Below are 20,877 nucleotides of genomic sequence, written 5' to 3'. Positions count from 1 at the left end.
GCCCAACAGCTGTCATCCATCACAACCCCAGGTCAGAGAAGCAGCAAGATGTCAATCACTCAGACACCTGGGTGCCATTCTCAGCCAGGGGAACTCAAACTGCAGAACTATAATGCGCAGGAGTTATCACACATATAGAGATTTCTTTTTCTGGACAAGTAACCTAATGTTAGATAGATTCCGGTCTGAGCCACACTCAAAATACAGTTAAATCAAGAGCTTGTAAAAGTGTTGATTGGCCTTGGGGTTTAGACATGGTAGCCAATCCCAGAATTAATCCAACAAAAATAAAGGAGATAAATTTTGATTTTGGAGTTCAACTTCCCTTTAGATATGTCTTAATGTCTACATCATTGGGAAATGGACAATGCCAAAATAAAATGACTGAACAAATCCCAAATGGGGTACACAATCTGAACTAAAAATTAACTATTTAATATGTTTTTGTAAGTTTTAATTAAAATATGTAAACCCAGTGCATTGCCGCCATGTTACTTGCTAAAGCCGCCCTCCAGTCACTATTTCTGCTGCACACCTTGCTCTTCGGCATGCTCTGCATTTCCTAATATTTAAAGGCACAGTGCACACCTTAAGTGATTAAAGGCACGCTCCCTCACTGGAAAGTGACTGATAATTGTGGAACTTTGGTCCTAGCAGAGGCGCGCTGAACTGCTGTGTAATGAATGTTCTTTTCTGGCTCTATTCCTGCTCCATTTAAAAACCTGACTTTACCTGATCCCAATCTTTATGTGCCTGTCCTCACCTGGATTTGTGCGATTGTTGCCTGTCCCTGTCATTTGGATTGTCACTTGGATTCTGCTGGACCATTTCCTATTATTTTTGCTTTGGCTGGTCATTTGGCTCCTTCTGGCCCTGAAACCCAGACTCTGTGACTATACCTGTCCCCTGGTGCCTCGCAATGGTGTCCCCTGACCAGGTATCCACACTTGGACCATTACAATAGGCAGTGCCTTACAATGCCTCTGCAGCCGATTCATGTATAGAGGTGAAAAGGTGAATACCGGAGCGGTTCAGTGATCAGGGGATTACTAGGAGAGCATGAATCCAAAAAGGAAAAGTCCAGCATCCAGGCAAAAAGCTTTTTGCCTGGATGCTGGACTTTTCCTTTTTGGATTCATGGATTCCTGACTGGTCCCCACACAGCATGTCCGCGCACCGGCAGCCTGAATTAGTCAGCATTTGAACCTACTAACACATGGTGAGCTGAAATGTACTTTTTCTTCTTATTACTAGGAGAGACTGGGTCCCATAGCAGATTGCCCCCCTTCCCCTTAAAAAATATTACTGTGTAAGTGATAACACCCTTAGTAGTGGCCCAAAATTGATAGCACAACCCAAGAGAAATGTTTAGAGGAAATCAAGAATATTGCTAGAATATGCTAGGATATTCTTTGTTAATTATTTTTTTGCCATTTTCTAAGTTTATTGTTTCAGTAACATTTAAGTATAGCGGGGAACTAGTGGAGCTGCACAAGAAGCTGAAAATACAAGTCATGAGCCCTCTAGGAGATTAATGTTGTGTTGTCTATAAACAGGACATCTGAAAGTAGCTGAAAGATAAGAAGTAGAACTCTGATGTAAATTTTTGTTGAACCAAGTTTAAAAAAAAAAAAAAAAAAAATCAATGGTCTTTGAAGTCTTTTTTTCCCCATGAGAAAATGAATTCTTATAATTAGAAAAATGACGAGAAGAAATATAAAGACATATTATAAACCGTGCCATGCACAATATGTTTGTCATACAAGGCATGCATGTCCTCAGGCTCCATTTGTGGACTCCATAGGAATGATAACTCAGGCTCTTGGGACCTTACACAATTCAAGGCCATTTTTTCTACATAGCAAGTGGACAAAAAGATCTGACAGAAACCAAACTCCCCACAGCGCAGAAGTGGACACCTCATGTGTTATGAAGCAAATAATGGCGCGATGCCTGGGTCAATCCATAAAAACATTTCTCTTCAAACAAAGTGCTTAGTCCAAATGGAAGCTTATTAGCCAAGATCAGCATCACTGAGTGCCCCCCAGCGCAAGCATGTCTGCAGAAAAGATTGTCACTTCTATTGTAATGCAAATATACTGTATATTTATATTTTTCAGAAAGACTTTAATTGGGTAATGACATTTGTATAATTGTCTCCACAGTAAGGCTCTCTTCATGTAATTTAGAATAATTTTGAAATCAATTTAATAATTATTGTACCTTAAGGAGGTAGAAAACATACTTGGACTGGAATCTAACGAAAAATACTTAGAAAAGTATTGCAAACCTACAGTTTATTAGGGTCAGATCACATCAAAGTCTAGCTCTCCAACTAATACATTACGAAATCTAATATTCCCATTTTTCTCCAAACTTACCTTATACTGGCTGTGAATTATTGGCTATATAAAATAAAAAGTTAATTCTTTAAAAAAAATGATACAAAAATGCAATGGTTCACCTCATGGTCTGAAATCACACAGTGTTTTTAAAGGGGTTGGCCACTTTACCTCATGTTTTTGTCATGTGTGTGTAAGTGTGAGGTGCAGGATATTAGGTAATTTACCAATATACATCTATTAGAAGTTCTGCTGCACTTTCTTGATGTAAAGTGAAGTCTCCCGTTTTTTTACCTCATCAGCCAGAGATTCCTGTCCATAAAATGGCTGCAGATGGAGGGTCATGTGATCCATAGCTGTCCATAAACAATCGCCTTGCCAGGACCTATCATAAAGGTCCTGGCAGGGCATTCTAGGTCTACAATACCAAAGATCTATACGTAAGATAGGCCATTAATTAAAAACCACAAGGGTGAATGCAATAAAGAGGTATTACAATCTCTGGCCAATCAAGGCCAATTTTGGAATACACAGCGGCTTCTCCCAAACACTAGGTCTGGAGTTTTGGAAACTGTTTTCGAACTGTAGAGCTGAACTGCAGGTAAAAAAAATAGAAGAGATAGCTACTCTGTTTACATAACTATTTTTCCTCTATGCTACAGTTACTTAAACTATGTAAACCGTCTGCCAACCTTATATAGAGTCGGAGATAGGGTTATTTTCATTTCAGCAATGGACGGGGAATATGGGAATAGTCCTTTAACTTTTCAGGCCACCTTACAGCGTATGGCTATGCTTCAGTCAGACCCATTTTGTTTCATTCTATAGTTTAACATTGTAGAAAAATTACCCCTAATTTTCAATATTAATGGTCAATACACAAAAACAGCCACAAAACAAAAGGTGCAACAGTATCATTTCATTTTATATGAAACTGGTGACTGGTGAACCTACCATTTTTAACCTCTGTAATGATGTTCTGTAGTGTCGGATAGTAACTGCTCTCTTTTTCTTTCAAGATGGCAGACATTTTCTGAACAATGGGTGCTCGGAGCTACAGACAAAAACAAAAGAGATTTATAAAAGGCCAATACAGTTTTGTGAGGATACAACTTGAGAAGGGTGAATAACTGAGTGAGGAATTATTTTCTTGGTGGTCACTAGCCTTATACAGTCACCGGCCACTTTATTAGGTACACCATGCTAGTAACGGGTTGGACCCCCTTTTGCCTTCAGAACTGCCTCAATTCTTCGTGGCATACATTCAACAAGGTGCTGGAAGAATTCCTCAGAGATTTTGGTCCATATTGACATGATGGCATCACACAGTTGCCGCAGATTTGTCGGCTGCACATCCATGATGCGAATCTCGCGTTCCACCAAAGATGCTCTATTGGATTGAGATCTGGTGATTGTGGAGGCCATTTGAGTACAGTGAACTCATTGTCATGTTCAAGAAACCAGTCTGAGATTATTCCAGCTTTATGACATGGCGCATTATCCTGCTGAAAGTAGCCATCAGATGTTGGGTACATTGTGGTCATAAAGGGATGCACATGGTCAACAACAATACTCAGGTAGGCTGTGGCATTGCAACGATGCTCAATTGGTACCAAGGGGCCCAAAGAGTGCCAAGAAAATATTCCCCACACCATGACACCACCACCACCAGCCTGAACCGTTGATACAAGGCAGGATGGATCCATGCTTTCATATTGTTGACGCCAAATTCTGACCCTACCATCTGAATGTCGCAGCAGAAATTGAGACTCATCAGACCAGGCAACGTTTTTCCAATCTTCTACTGTCCAATTTCGATGAGCTTGTGCAAATTGTAGCCTCAGTTTCCTGTTCCTAGCTGAAAGGAGTGGCACCCGGTGTGGTCTTCTGCTGCTGTAGCCCATCTGCCTCAAAGTCCGACATACTGTGCATTCAAAGATGCTCTTCTGCCTACCTTGGTTGTAACGGGTGGCGATTTGAGTCACTGCTGCCTTTCTATCAGCTCGAACCAGTCTGCCCATTCTCCTCTGACCTCTGGCATCAACAAGGCATTTCCACCCACAGAACCCTAGAGATGTAAACCCTAGAGATGGTTGTGCGTGAAAATCCCAGTAGATCAGCAGTTTGTATAATACTCAGACCAGCCCTTCTGGCACCAACAACCATGCCACATTCAAAGGCACTCAAATCACCTTTCTTCCCCATACTGATGCTCGGTTTGAACTGCAGGAGATTGTCTTGGCCATGTCTACATGCCTAAATGCACTGAGTTGCCGCCATGTGATTGGCTGATTAGAAATTAAGTGTTAATGAGCAGTTGGACAGGTTTACCTAATAAAGTGGCCGGTGAGTATAGAAAATAGAGTTATATGTATAGTTTAGACAACCAAAGCTGAGAAAGTCTTGTGCATGGGTCTATTAATCTAAATGTAACATCTGCACATTAACCACACAGTACATTGAAGGATTGTAAGGTCAATGTCAATTTCTCCATCCAAGTGTATGAAATACATGATGCGTGCACAAGAGACTCTTCTCACAAGAGACTGAAACAGCCATATACCCAGTTTATTTAGGTGCTCACTTTCTATATCATAGGGCCCATGATTTAGCAAAATAATCAGCTTTTAAAGACATTGTGGCACATTTACTTACCTGGTCCAGTCGGGATCCCTCGGCACGTTGTCCAACGAGGATTCACTAAGATCATGCGCCCGATATCCAGCAGGTGTCGCTGCTGCGCCAAAGTCCGCCAGAGTGCACCTTCTTCTTCCTGGTGCATGTAAGTGTGTGATCTTGCGACACAAATCATTTTTTAAATTTCGTGGTTTTTCCGAATCCGTCGGGTTGTCCGACGGCCACGCCACCCATTTCTGTCGCGTGAAAGCCGGCGCTGATGCACCACAATCCGTTCACGTGCGCCAAAATCCTGGGGCAATTCGGCACAAAACGGAAAGATTCGGGAAACCCGACCAAAGTGCGGCGTTCGGACCCTTAGTAAATGAGCCCCTTTGTGTTACAAAGTGATATACAAAATGTATCTTTGTTTGACCATGTATGTATTTAATTCCTAATCAAAGGTTATAAAATAAAACCAATGAAAAACTCCACCAACTGAAGGGGGTATGTAGTTAGATGCTATCAGTCTCTGGTATTTTAAGGAAATCATCCAGCAAATTAAAAAAAAGGCTACAAATACTCACCTGTGCTCCTCCTCACCTTGATTCCGGCGCTTTGTCCATCACTAGTCTTGACACGCCGAGATCAAGTTATAATTAGCAGACTAATGACTGACAAAGCCGGGGTCAAGGTAATGAGGAGCAGGGGTGAGTAGCCTTTTGTTTATTTTTAGTGGTCGATTTTCTTTAAAAAAAATTCCATTCAAAAAGGAGATAAAATGTAAGAAGGTGTCTATACCTGCTCATAAATTCCAGCAAGATTCTCCCGTCTTGCTTTCCAGAAATTAAGCTCTGATGATGGTCCTGGATTGAGACCTTTTAAAAGAGGCTGTGCAGAATCAGTTTCAATGACATCGCGCACTTGATAAGACCACTTTATCAGCATGGATTCAAATGCATGGAGCGCTCCTCTGTCTATCCTAGTCTCTCTGAAAAAAAATAACAATATCATCAGGTTACAAGTTAAAAACTTCATTTAGAAGATGTCTGATCAAGAGCAATGCTTTTATAATCTCTTCATATGGGGCACAAATTCTGAACGCATTTGACTTTCTCTTTGTATAAAGCTGAAACCCTGACAACTTAATTGCTGAATGAGGTTCAAAACTGAGGTTTTACTTGAAAAATCATACATCCTCAAAATAAAAAGAAATTTCTGTTCTAGTGACTGGTGAAAACCCAAGTGGAAGGACCTCCAGCAATTACAAATGCATTAACCATCTTGGTGATAAACATTTACTGTGGGACAACCTAAGTTAGGCATATTCATAATTAGATTATTAAGAAGTTGTTAGATAGGTATATAAATACTGGTCTCTTAATGAGGTTTTGCCAAGAATATGCTGATGAGTGGGGGTCTCATTGATGATCACGAAAATGAGGGGTCCGATGGGGTCCCACGTGCCTCCGTCAGACCCCTCGTCCCTCCATGAGAGTAATGGAGCAGACGGCTGCGGGGCGCTCGGCGATGTCTGTCAGCTCCATAGAGATAAATGGAGCAGAATGTTCATGCGCGACCGTCGTGATTTGTGGGGGTCTCATTCGATCAGCAAGTTAAGTCCTATCCACAGGATAGAACCTAACTTCAATTCGTGGGAAGACCTGTTTAAAGAGGTTTCTGCAGTCAAATATTTATTCGTATTTCTAATAATAAAGTGTTATCCTCAGATGATGCACAAGTAATTCTGCAACTAAACATTATAGATTGACATATAAATTACAGTATGATGTTATGTTTATGTCAAAATCAATAGAAATTCATGTAAATGGGCTAAACCCCATCTACACCGAACCTGATAATGTATAAAATAGATAAAAATGTAGCATTTTGCCATAAGGTTCATCAAAATTTACTTTTCACTTGAATTGTGAATTATAAATTTCCCCCTCTTTGCTAGAAAAAAAAATGGCAGGGATTCTCAGAGGTACCAGATTAAACTGAAGTATATAGAGAGGGGAGGGAAATAGGCACAGAGGATCAGAGAGACAATACCTGAGCAAACAGTAAGTCCCTATCTTATGCAAAGTGTTTTATTCATACCAATGCAGGTCACTACTTACACTCACCGGCCACTTTATTAGGTACACCTGTCCAACTGCTCGTTAACACTTAATTTCTAATCAGCCAATCACATGGCGGCAACTCAGTGCATTTAGGCATGTAGACATGGTCAAGACAATCTCCTGCAGTTCAAACCGAGCATCAGTATGGGGAAGAAAGGTGATTTGAGTGCCTTTGAATGTGGCATGGTTGTTGGTGCCAGAAGGGCTGGTCTGAGTATTTCAGAAACTGCTACTGGGATTTTCACACACAACCATCTCTAGGGTTTACAGAGAATGGTCCGAAAAAGAAAAAACATCCAGTGAGCGGCAGTTCTGTGGGCGGAAATGCCTTGTTGATGCCAGAGGTCAGAGGAGAATGGGCAGACTGGTTCGAGCTGATAGAAAGGCAACAGTGACTCAAATCGCCACCCGTTACAACCAAGGTAGGCAGAAGAGCATCTCTGAACGCACAGTACGTCGAACTGTGAGGCAGATGGGCTACAGCAGCAGAAGACCACACCGGGTGCCACTCCTTTCAGCCAAGAACAGGAAACTGAGGCTACAATTTGCACAAGCTCATCGAAATTGGACAGTAGAAGATTGGAAAAAACGTTGCCTGGTCTGATGAGTCTTGATTTCTGCTGCGACATTCGGATGGTAGGGTCAGAATTTGGCGTCAACAACATGAAAGCATGGATCCATCCTGCCTTGTATCAACGGTTCAGGCTGGTGGTGGTGGTGTCATGGTGTGGGGAATATTTTCATGGCACTCTTTGGGCCCCTTGGTACCAATTGAGCATCGTTGCAACGCTACCTGAATATTGTTGCTGACCATTTCCATCCCTTTATGACCACAATGTACCCAACATCTGATGGCTACTTTCAGCAGGATAATGCGCCATGTCATAAAGCTGGAATCATCTCAGACTGGTTTCTTGAACATGACAATGAGTTCACTGTACTCAAATGGCCTCCACAGTCACCAGATCTCAATCCAATAGAGCATCTTTGGGATGTGGTGGAACGGGAGATTCGCATCATGGATGCGCAGCCGACAAATCTGCGGCAACTGTGTGATGCCATCATGTCAATATGGACCAAAATCTCTGAGGAGCTTCCAGCACCTTGTTGAATCTATGCCACGAAGAATTGAGGCAGTTCTGAAGGCAAAAGGGGGTCCAACCCGTTACTACATGGTGTACCTAATAAAGTGGCCGGTGAGTGTATATAGATGTACTTTATGCCTCTGTTGATGCTTATGAGTTAGTGGGAGTTAGATGGGTGCTGTGTATGGGTGACACTGTAAGAGTTAGTCTCCACCAGCCAAAGAAAGAGAACATGCAAGGTAAGGTGTATCAGTCTGTGTATGATGGAAATCTAACATTATTTGCTTCCCATAGGATAGTTCTTTGTTTACTTCCAGTATATAGAAATATTCATGGTCAAGTGATGTCACACAGGTGCATGGCTCCTTATATCACAGAGAGTAATTAGAGCTGGGTGATATAACGAGTCTGCACCATCACAGGACCAGGGACAGATTTCTAATCGCTGGAATTTAACTTCCTACTGAATGACAGCAAGCAGAGATCTATGAAACCATGATGAATTGATGCAGGAAATATATTGGAAAATTATATATATTTTCATTATACAATAATATCAATTATTTGTGGAAATTAATTTAACAAATCTGGGACAAAGAGTGAAAAACTGCAAAAAAATGTCTAAATGAATGTCATAGTGTATATCACAAAAGGCGCCCTTAGGTCAGAGGTCAGTAGGCATGAGTGGTAGGTCTTATTATTTTATTTAAGGTAAAGTCTAGAACAGGCTGCTGCATCTTCGTGTAACCATCAGAGGGCGGTACTAAATGGAAATGGAAGTGCAAATGCAAAATGCAGGTTTAGGTTTTGCAGATGCGCTGCCCCATAGACAGAGGAGGGTATGCTCAAGATGAATGGTTTTTGAACATACCCTCCTCTGTTCTCTATGGGGCAGCGCGTCTGCAAAACCTTAACCTGCATTTTCCATTTGCAGTTCCTTTTACATTTAAATGAATGTCATATCATGGCCAACTCATGGACTGTATTTCCTTACTTTTTTATTGTACCAACTTGGTCTGATCCACTCGTTCCTAATTTGGTAGGAAGAGGTAAGATGGTTCTACCAGACAGCAATCCTTTCACTATCAGGATTTTATTCTTCAGAGACTCGACATGAAGTTCCATATCTTGTGAAATGACACTCGGTAAAGACTGGGAACTCTTCTTGTTAGAAAGGACAGGCATCAAAACCTGAGATAAAGATGAAATAATTAAGTAGAGAAAGTGCCATTTTTTACAGAAAGTTCCTACAGTTCACAAAAGGAGACATTCACATTTTGCCGTGAAGTCCGGAATTATCCAGTGCAGGATAATTAGTGCGAAGTCGTGTGGAAGTACCAGGTGCCTACGAAGCTTTTCTGACTTCCATCTGAAGTGTTCATTAAAATACTTCACAGATTAAGCTGAATATGTCAAACACATTGGGGCAGATTCATTTCCATTCAAATTTTCTGGTTGTAGTAGAATTAAAGAGGACCTGTCACCTATAAAAGAGGCACTAGGATCTGCTTACTAGCACATTTTTAGCAGTGATAAACTGCTAGCTCTATCGGAACTCTCCGATGAAGCTACCAGACACTGCCGCGTAGTACAATAGAAACGCTGGCCAAGCTCAAAGCGGTTCGGTATTCATGAGGGGGCGGAACTAGAGGGGCGGTGACTGCCGCACGAAGCTTGGTAGTCACCGCTGACCTATGGAGTGGGATGGGCGGTCCGGGTAAGAAGCAGCACCCCTTTCTATTGTACTATGAGGCAGTGTCTGCTAGCTTTATCATAGAGTTCCAATAAAGCTAGCAGTTTATCACTGCTAAAAATGGGATAATGCTAGGAGCTGCTTACTTTAGTAAGCAGCTCCTACTGCCTCTTTTAAAGGTGACAGGCCCTTTTTAAATCCACATCAAGTTTCTTCCGAAAAGGACACTTTTACAAATTAATGAACACAGACTGTGCAATTTTTTATTTTTTAGCATTTAGAATTCAGCTTCTGTTTAAACTGACTGATAAATATGAAGTATTGGCTTTTTAATGTCTGGCCGTGTCCCGTATGGAGATTTAACGTAAGGTAAGTTCCCAATATATACAATGGTATCTGTCATGATTGTTCTCTATCTTTTTTAAACGCAGACTGTCTGTCCTGCCTGTTCAAAATTGGAAATTTTAATCTATTTTTCACCAGAGCAAAGATTGCAGGATAAACCTTAAAAAAATAATCATACACGGAAAATAAGCCCAAGCATGATTTTGAGGACTTTCAGACACAGATCTGGAGTAAATTTAAATCTCCCCTTTCATTTCCGCAGATTGATTGTGTTTCTAGGAGATGTATATTGTGAAAGTTTGGTATTCAAAATACATCCAAAAGGAACTGTGTGAATGTAGTCTTAACCAATTTTTGTCAGTTTTATCATGGGCAAATGTTTTACAATTGTCTCAATTGTGACACTTGCGCCTATTTTTGCGACATTTGAAGAACTGTGGTAATCTTCTTATATTTGTTATCCATAGTCTCCTTCCTTCTAAAATCAACTTATGCTAATGAGCACTCTAACAGAGCTCTGGCTTCACAGGCTGTGCCGCTCCTCCAGCACTTCCTCTGCTCAGTGTTACAGCTTGTGAATACAGAGCACAGAGGGTCCTGGCAACACCCCCCAGAGCCCTTCTGGCTCATTAGCATAGACGTTGATTTTAAGAAGGAAGGAGGCCATCGATAACAAATATAGGAAGATTACCCCAGTGCCACATGGTGCCTGAATCTATGAGTAAGTGTCGCTGGTTTATCATGATGGATGTTGACATTAGATTTCCTTAAAAGGAAACCTAACATCATGGGTTCTTCCAAACTAGGTAGATCCCATGGTAGGTTCCTACTCTCGGTCTCATCCCCATACTGTATCCGGCTTGTCTAAAAGTTTAGTAGAATATAAGCAAAACGTATCTTTTATTTATGCAAATCAACTTGGGCTGCAGCTACTTCACCATGGAGTAGTCACACTGGGGAGCGGGAGCGATGGTAACTCCACACTCCTGTTGATAAGTTTTGCTTAGATTCTACTAAACTTTTAGATAAGCCGGATACAGTATGGGGATGAGACAGATAATAGGAACCTATCATCCAATCTACCTTGTTAGGTAGATCCCTGATGGTAGGTTTCCTCTCTAAAGCAAGAACAAGTTGCATTACTTTGTAGTTGGCGACCATCCAGGTATTTTTACAAATTAGACAGTAGCCGTCACCATGGATCAGGGAAATAGTGATTTTGTTATAATTGGTACATGAACATGGCTGATGTAGAAAACTGCACCTTAGAGGTCACCAACATACCACTCAGGCTTTGTTAGTTTTAGGTGTATAAAACCAAAGTACTAGGTAACTCAGTAATAACCCTGTGTGGGTGATACAGACTATGGAGAAAGCTTTAGCACTCCCTAAATGCTGTGACTAAAGTTGCGGAGTTCGTTTCATTCTTTCTATGGCTGAGGAATTTATTACAAAACATGTAGCGTAAAATTGTCCACAGTAATTGTTCCTTTATCTTGAATATATATGCATGTATGAAACAATCAGGGGGACAAATATTTGCTGAGCTCTCTACGGCTATTGTGAAATTTTGAGTAATGAACATGAAGAGATATGTTGCTGGAGAGGACGGCGTTATCCCGGCAGCCCGGGAAACAGACAGAACTGTTGCACATGCCCTCCGCTTGTTAGGATTGCTACACACTTGTTTATTGGACCTTCTTAGCAACAGATGGAAGCCAAAGCTACAACACTCAGGCTTTACTCATGCAGTTCATAGAGGTGGAAGGCGTAGATTTTATGCTAATCCCTTAATGAATGGTGGAAATTTAGGGCTTCCAATTAAGTATAATTAAGCAAGGCTGCAATGCTAAACAGTCAACACAACTTATACCCATGGCAATAAGCAAACCATTTCATTTATACCAACTGCATTGTATATCTATTTATATGACCTACCGTAATAACCATGGATGGGAACTGACTTTACCCCAGATAAAAAAAACTAATTAACAACCCCTTGATTAGTTATCACTTATCTTTAGGAGAGGTTATCAATATCAAAGTGTTGAGGTCTTGTACGTCTCCAGTGAGTTTGGTTTCCACTTCACAGGCCTGTGATATCTCATACCATACATCTGTCACAGATGTAAGTCCAAGTAAAGTGAATGGGGCTGGTCTGCAATACCAAGAGCAGCCACTATACAACGTATGGTGCTTTATGGGCTCGGGAAAAGCCTCAACAATTATACAAACAGTACAATCTGATTGTGGGGGTGCTAATTATCAGACACTCACCAGTCTGGTATTAATCACCTATTGTAACGATAAGCCAACATGGGGAATTTAGGTGAATTTGACATTTATTTTAACAGGGTACCACTATATCAAATATGCTGCCAACATGACAATCATGTACGTAGTTATTTCTGTAGAGTACGAAGTAGTCAGAAACTTATTTTTAATTTATTTTACAGGCAAAAGGCATACAACTGGGATATCCACCAGTACCAGCAGTGACGTAACTAGAAGCTGATGGGCCCCAGTGCAAAGTCTATGCCAGGCCCCCGACTATAATGTATGGTTTATAGTAATAGTCTTCTCATATAGGAAAGTGACACCATAAGGGCCCCCTAAACCTCTTGGGCCCTGGTGCGACCGCAACCTCTGCACCCCCTCAAGTTACGCCCCTGAGTACTAGATAACTACTGTATATACACATCACAGGAAGTGACAATAAAAACAAACAATACAAGGTACATAAGTGTCCCAGTGCAGTTCAACTCTTTTCCCATTATTGAGATTTATAAGTGTCAGACCGCTAAGAACCCCCCTATCAGGAAAATAATAGTCTCTTACCCTCATGCACACGAAAATGTGTCGTTCACGAGTCACAAACAGTTTGTAGGGCATCCATCAGTGTGAGCTTCACAAACTCTGATTACCAGGGGCGTAACTTGAGGGGGAGCACAGGGAGTGGTCGCAACCGGGCTCAAGAAGTTTAGGGGCCCATAAGGTGTCACTTTCCCATAGGACTGCAAATACCAAACACACACAGGCAGGAATAGGACATGCTCCATAATTTATGGCCTGGGATGTTGGCCCATGGACATGGAAAGCATGACAGTGTGCACATGCCCATAGGAAGGTATGAGCCCTGTGCTAGCCCCTAAAACAGCAGCCACACCCAGTCACAAACTACAGTCTTGTACATGAGGGCTTAGGGACACATGATAATGAATTGATAAAGTATATGCTCAGCAACCTCTACATTCATTTCTAAAGCCTCTTGCCCAGGAGAGAGTTTGTTCTGACCAAGTTGCTCTGTACATGTCCAAGACTTATCAGACCAAACCTAGAATCACTGAACTGAACTCATATAGTGGGTTTAGTGATGCTAGGTCTGGTAAATCCTGCATGCACACGGAGCACGTTTGCTGGAACACACTTGCTCATGGGCATCAGTATAAAGGGTCTTGTGATATGGCAATCTCTATCCATCCCATCCAAGCCAAAGAAGATGTAACCACATGTGCTTTATTCACAGAGGACCTTCGGTAACTCTGTCCCGGTGGTCCACTCCGGAGATCAAACACTGTGGATACAACATTAGTGTAATTTTTGGGAAAACCTCTTGAAATCTTACATTAGTTATCTGTACCATTACAAGTACTCAATTTTCGCTTCCAAAGCAGTATAAGAGAAAACATAGTAGTAAAAAACAAAAACCATGTATGACCAGCACCTCCACCTTTCAAAGCCATAAAATAGTAAAACATTTACATTTATTTTAGGCATTCATGTACCGTGTGACGTAGAGTGAACTGCAAAACCTAGGTTACAGTTTTACAATGCAATATTTTCTCACCTCTTCTACAAGCATGGAAGTCTGGCTGAAAGAGACACCAGATAATTCCCCAAGTATTAGGACTTCCTTGTAATTTTCAATCTCAATAGTAGCTGGTGTCTTCTTCATGGCGTAAACAGTCTTGCTCCTTACATTTAAGTTAAGCTGTAAAAAAGCAAAACAATATAACATGTAACGACTTTACTCCATGAAGTTGTGATAATAAAAAGGTTTTTCCAATGAAACCGACCCTCATGAAAATGTCAATTTGAGCCCCACTGGGGGCAGGGATTTAGGATAATAATCTGCTGCTTATATAAACTATGGGAGATAAATAAATATTATGACACATATTTATAGCGTATGATCAGAAGATACACAAAGAAGACGTTCAGTATTGTGTAAAAAGTGGACACAAGCCAAGTTCTATGGCTACAACTAGTCAGCCATCTCTCGCTTTGTCCTTCCTTGCATTTAAAGGGAACCTGGCAACTCATAGACCTCTCCAATCCCACAAATGAAACCCTGTCCTGCCGTATGCAAGTCCACCCGAGGTCTTTTTATAGCTTTTCTATGTTGCAGCACAATTTTTTAAAAAATCTACTTCTATTCCTATCAAACATACAGTCAAGAAGGTGGGAAAGCTCAACCAAGAAGTCAAGCTACCACGCCTCCTAACCGCTGTATGCTCTATCCACTCCACCTCTTCCGGGAATCTTGCACTTCCCACCCCTGCCTCCTATCACCCATGTCAGTATGCGGCTATCCAGAGATATCACGCATGCATCTCTTCCGGCTTCAAAAGCCAACAGTGCGGGCATGCTGTGCAGTGCACCAGCGCATCTCTCATCTAGCTGCCGGTGCTCCCTTGTGCACGTTGCGGCAGGGCATTGGACTGTATAGAATTACCTGAGCACCTTCCCTGCTATTTCAACGGTGCAAGCAAGTAAAATAGTGGTGCGGTCACTTTGTAATACATAGAAACCTATGGCACCACTATTTTACCTGCACACCGAAGATTTTTTAAACATGTTGCAACATAGTAAAGCTATTTAAAACACCTCCACTGGGCTTGCATACGGCAGGACAAGGTACTGCTTGTGGGGTTAGGGAGATTACTGAGGTGACAGGTTCCCTTTAAAGGACTTCGTTTCTAGAGAAAGCACTAGAGAGCTGCCACCTAACAACACTAAGTATCAGTATCTATTAGCCTCTGTTATTTGTAAGCTGCAAGGTCCACTCAAACACCAATGACAGTACAGTAATAGGAATAGGACCTGCTTTGAGTTTTGCAGCTCAGGCATAGGGCTTACACTGAGGCCACAGATACCCTACTGAGAAAGAGGTGAAGTGGCCTTAGATCTAAATTAATCCAAATAATCATCAAGTAGCATTGTTTTATGTATATCCTTCTTTCTTACCTCTTGAGTCACTAACACTCCTCCTTTAGGGGCAGCTGATAACATCAGCAGGATCTGACCTCTTTGATCAAAAAAGTCTCTGAGTATCTTCTCGTTCTGCTCATCTTCTACAAACTTTATCCAACGATCTTCTTTGACTTTCAAGGTGCGTTGAAGCCATCTTCCCATATAGGATACTCTCTCGTCTTCCCAAAAGGGAGGCACTGGAGGTTCTTCGTCGTCGATGTCCATTTTTGGATAAACAAAACTCACAAGGGGTTACCTATGGAAATATAAAACTTGAACATGAATAAAATATAGACAAGGAATAATTGGTTACACTTGGGTCTATCACCTGCTCTTAAAGGAAATCTACCACCAGGATGAAGGATTGTAAACCAAGAACACTGACATACTGGTGTGTGCCCTCTCTGACAGGACCCGCTCTTATTGTAGCCTCTTATTCCCTGGTGTTTAAGAAAAAAAGGCTTTAAAAATCTTGCAAATGAGTCCGAGGGGCTCCAATGACACTTATGGAACCTGGAGCCCCTCAGGTTCATTTGCAGAATTTTAAAAAGCCTTTTTTGTAAAAAAAAATAAATAAATAAATAAAAACAGAGAATAAGAAGCTAAAAGAAGAGCAGACTCTGCCAGTGGGGTCACACACCAATGTGTCAGTGTGCTTGGTTTACAATCCGTCATCCTGGTAGTAGATGCCCTCTAAAGGGGTTGTCCGAGTTTAAAAAAAAAAAATATGTGGCTGGGAGCGGGCTGCCTAAAACAATAAAGCTGTACTTACCTTCCGGTGCCCTCCGGTATCCAGCGCTGCTGTCGCTCCGGTCCGGGCGCCATGTAAACAAACATGGCCGCCAGAGCAGCGCTGCATTCAGCTACCATCCGGCCTCCACACACAATGCTGTGTATAGAGACGGATAGGCGTACCCGGCCATGGCCGGCCGGAAGCTGAGTGCAGCGCTGCTCCGGCGGCCATGTTTGTTTACATGGCGCCCGGACCGGAGCGACAGCAGCGCTGGATACCGGAGGGCATCGGAAGGTAAGTACAGCTTTATTGTTTTAGGCAGCCTGCTCCCGGCCACATATATATATATATATATTTTTTAAACTCGGACAACCCCTTTAAATAGCAATTGATCAGTGAAAAAAGCATTGCACTTGCATGCGTCGCAGAGTGCGCAATGCATTTTTGATGCGTCTCCATAGACTTGCATGGTGCGTTTTTCACACGTGACTTGCAAAAGAAGAGCATGCCGAGATTTTAAGGCATGTTAAAATAAAACGTGTGTGAGTGCGTGAAAAAAGAAAAAGTGCGACAAAACTGAATACAATGGGTCAGAGAGCAATGCGAGTTCTGCACGTCAAATGCACGCACAGAACGCGCACATGAAAAACCGCGTGTATTAAAGTGGCCTAAGCCCTCCTGCACAAAAACATATTTGTCTTTTAACCGTAAACTATGGGTCTCAACTACATCTGTCAACAGATTAACCAGATTCTGAGCCATATGACCACAAAAATGGGGTGCATGTCCCCCATTTTTGCAGATAGAAAAGGAGAGCCGGCAAATGCCATCACATACTTGTGCCCACCTTTTGGAGAGTCACATGATTGTGTTACCCTGCAACCTATCCACAAAAAACAAGCCACAATTATTGCATCCCCATTGACTGACCCCCCCCCCCACTATCTGTAGGTTTGCCAAAAATTATCTAATGTGTATAGTGATATTTGGTTTTTCTAAAGTGAAACAGAGGGTACAAGGACCCCATCTATGTTGCTATGGTGCTCAGGACCCATCCAATCTTACAATGGTGAGACTACTTCTAACCGGTCATGTTGTTTGGCACTGAAGAAAAGTATGGGTTACTTAAAATAAAGCTAGATTAGATATATATACAGGCAGTCCCCAGGTTACATACAAGATAGGTTCCATAGGTTTGTTCTTAAGTTGAATCGGTATATTTTATTGTAGGCACATCCAGACAAGAAAATTTTTTCGCCCCAGTGATAATTGGAGTTCAATTTTTTTTGTTGTTATTAAACCAAGGATTATCAATAAAGCTTCATAACAGACACTTTACCGAAGAGGGGGCTGTCTTTAACTATGGGCTTTAATTATGGGCTTGTGGCAGCAAACACAAGCAGTCGATATGTTTTTGGAAGCGATGGACCAGGAGACAGGTTTATTATGTATTTCTCACATTTTGATTTTGTGTGTTTTTTTTTTAGTTGATAAAATCTTTAAAAACACTACTGTTTTCCTTGGAACCTCACATTAGTTAATACAAAAATATCATTAACTTTTTGCCACGGTTACAACAAAAACAGCATAGAAAGTATGGTAAGGGGGGGGGGGCATCTGCATCCATCTGCAGGTTACTTCTGCAGCTCACACACAGGGGCTTTTATCAAGACCCTTGACATAGGAAGTGGCTTTAGGGTGACGGTGGGACCTTACCTAGGGAGTCCCTATGCAGCTGTAGATTGTACTAGTACGTTCACACTCATTTTAATGAATGGAACGGCCAGGTAAATTCTTCAGACAAAATCTGGCATATATGAACACAGCCTAAGGGCGCGTTTACATGCCTTCTTCTGCACAAAACGCTTTGTATGGTCATTTGATCCGATCCTATCCGAGAAAATTGGAGAATGAACTATTATAATCTGAGCTGTGCATTAAACTTGCCTATTTATGTAAAGGGGTGCGTGAAAAAGGAATGATCATCCGAGTGCGGACAGTTTTTTGTCTGCTATGAGATGCTGAAAGAAAAGATTTAGGGTGATGTCACACATGGCGATTTTAGGCCGTTTTTAGTTAGTGTGTTTTCAGATGGTAAAAAACGCATGCGTTTTTGTCCGTTTTTAATTGCGCAAATTCGGAAAACCATTTCCAAAAAACGTCCCAAATACGGCCTAAACACGCCATGTGTTGCAAAAATGCAATGAAAGAAACACACCAGAAACACCCCGTTTTTGTGCTGTTTTTAAGCAGTCTGTTAAAAAAACGCATGCGTTTGAGACCCCTTTTTAATTAGGATAATTGGTAAAACCGGTCAAAAACGCATGCGTTTTTTAACGGACTGGTTAAAAAAGGGCCAAAAATGTGCTCAAAACGCCACGTGTGCCATCACCCTTGGGTCGCTGACACACATGCCGTTTTTGGTGTGTTTCCTTTCAGGGTGCGGTCACACGTCGCGTTTAATGCATGCGTTTAAAAACGCATTGCAATAGCTGGAGAGTGATTTGCCTAATTAAACAGCTGCTAACACCTGTGTTTACAAAACGCAACCGTTAACGCATTGTTAACGCACGTGTTAACATCGCGGTTAACGCATGCGGTTGTTAACGCATTGTTAACGCATGCGTTTTGTAAACACAAGTGTTAAGAGGTGTTTAATTAGGCAAATCACTCTTCAGCTATTCCAATGCGTTTTTAAACGCATGCGTTAAACGCGACGTGTGACCGCACCCTCATTGCTTTTTTGCATCCTTGCAAAACGAATAATATTTGCATATAAGGTTAAAGTGTCTTAACTTAGCGTTTTCTCCCCAGCTGATTTTTTTTTGTCTGCGTTTTTGAGTTGCGTTTTCATTGCGCTTTTCAAAGAGCTCGCATTTTTGAAAACGCATGCAAATACTTGCACAAACATCAGGGAGAAGGGTGATGCCACACATGGCGCTTTGAACCCGTTTTTGGTCCGTTTTTAAGCAGACTGCTTAAAAACTGACCAAAAACGGGTTCAAAACGCCACGTGTGGCATCACCCTCAGATGGCTGCGTTTTTACATATTCCAAGAGACACAGCTGCCTGCAATTACCACACATTAAAAACGTGAACGCAAGCAAACATTTGAAAAACACATGGGCAAAAACGCATCCGTTTTCAATGCGTTTGAAACCACAACAGAAATGCAACGCCACGTGTGTCACCGGACTTAATTCAAACATGTGAAAATCTGACAACATGACCAACGTTAGCGCTACAGCAACAAAATAGTCAGATAGATCTAGGATAGAACTAGGGCGGAAATCTAACCAAAATTGTGTGATTTTCACTGACCCAAAATTGCTCTCTTCTACATTAGTAGAAAAGATCTCAGCATATATATAATAAAACATTACATTTTCAACTTGTGGTTGTGTGTTGTGGTTTTAATTACATAAAACTCCAGAAATGCAATACAAGTAGGAGATGAATTTTAAATTTTAAAAAAAATTACTTTTTCTTCTGATAGCATGAATCACAAGACTGAAATAAAATTCATAAACATAAAACACATTGGGGGGGGGATTTACTAATTTTTTTCCTGATCTATTGTGCGCCAAACTATGCGCCTTAAAATGCCGACAAAATACACATAAAAGTGACGGATAATGTGGAAAAGTTAGCCCACGCCCACTTGCGCCAAAAAAAGATGGATGAGTTGGGATAGTCGGAAACATCTGTTCTTTCTGGCGCAAACTCATTATAAATGATCCGCAACAATTCTGCGCCAAAAAAAAAAACTAAAGATCCCGGCATTTTTTAGGTGCAGATACGATAATACATCTGCCCCATTGAGTTAAAATGTTTGAACTATTACATCTGTAACACTCTAGACTTCTAGACAGGACGGGTCGGCTGCTGAGCATCAACAACATTTTATCCGACTTCCACCCTAATAAAAACTTGAAGAATACATTGCTCTACATGCACAAATCTGCGCTGGCCATCAGTTATCAATGCAGGGTTTTTATTTTAAACCTAATTTTTTGAGTGTAGAGGAGATTTTTAAAAGCCTCATGCAAATTGCTGTTACTATAAAACGCTGCAGATTTCTCAGCCAGCAGTCCACCCCGTGTGAATATACTCTAATAATCCCCAGCACAGGCAGGATACTCACCTCCAGGTTATGTGTTACCTCTCTGTCAGTCACACAATACAATGACCTGAGGGTGCAGGTTTTGGATGCACACACCCACCTCGCCCTAATCCCTGTCTATGTGTGAGGTGCACCTGTGAGAAAGCCCCTCATAGTGACAGCTTTACCTCTGCTCTCCTCTACTCGGCTGCTGTGTACATGACTCCTCGGCAGCTTCTTATCTCTCTACATCCCCTCCAGTGTTTACTCACTATCTCACTAGCGTTCCCTCACAGTGAGGCGTGAGTGTGAGCGGGCGTGCCCGGAGGTGACTCCTTATTCCTGGGCGTCCTGTCTCCATGGGACACACTATGCTGTGACTCACATTGCTGTAAACATTGTCCTCCCTCAGATGCTCCTCTGTCACCTTCCCTCCAAGACTACCACAAAATATCTCACAGGAGGGAATATATATATATATATATATACTAACACTATATGTGCTGCTTTGTAAGCAAAATTCTCAGTCTATCAGTCAACCATGTTTTCTCCCTCTTATAAAGACCCCATAGTATGTATCTA

General features: G+C 41.6%; 1 protein-coding gene across 2 annotated transcripts in view; it reads right to left on the bottom strand.

Moving 5' to 3' along the window:
• DNAH11 (dynein axonemal heavy chain 11) overlaps positions 1–20,651 on the bottom strand; it is a 181,987-nt gene extending 161,336 nt beyond the window's left edge. Inside the window, exons 1-6 of one of the 2 annotated variants that reach the window (XM_072153831.1) lie at positions 20,484–20,651; positions 15,455–15,716; positions 14,055–14,198; positions 9,164–9,360; positions 5,760–5,949; positions 3,297–3,396 (exon numbers count right to left, since the gene is read on the bottom strand). In XM_072153831.1, coding sequence (XP_072009932.1) covers positions 3,297–3,396; positions 5,760–5,949; positions 9,164–9,360; positions 14,055–14,198; positions 15,455–15,685 — 862 coding nt within the window. In that variant the 5' untranslated portion in view covers positions 15,686–15,716; positions 20,484–20,651. The other variant, XM_072153832.1, reaches the window with a different exon arrangement.
• Between the last annotated feature and the right edge of the window lie 226 nt (positions 20,652–20,877).

Source organism: Engystomops pustulosus, chromosome 5 (assembly GCF_040894005.1).
Source record: "Engystomops pustulosus chromosome 5, aEngPut4.maternal, whole genome shotgun sequence".
In the NCBI taxonomy this organism is placed as follows: Eukaryota; Metazoa; Chordata; class Amphibia; order Anura; family Leptodactylidae; genus Engystomops; species Engystomops pustulosus.
This window is presented reverse-complemented; position numbering and strand designations above follow the sequence as displayed.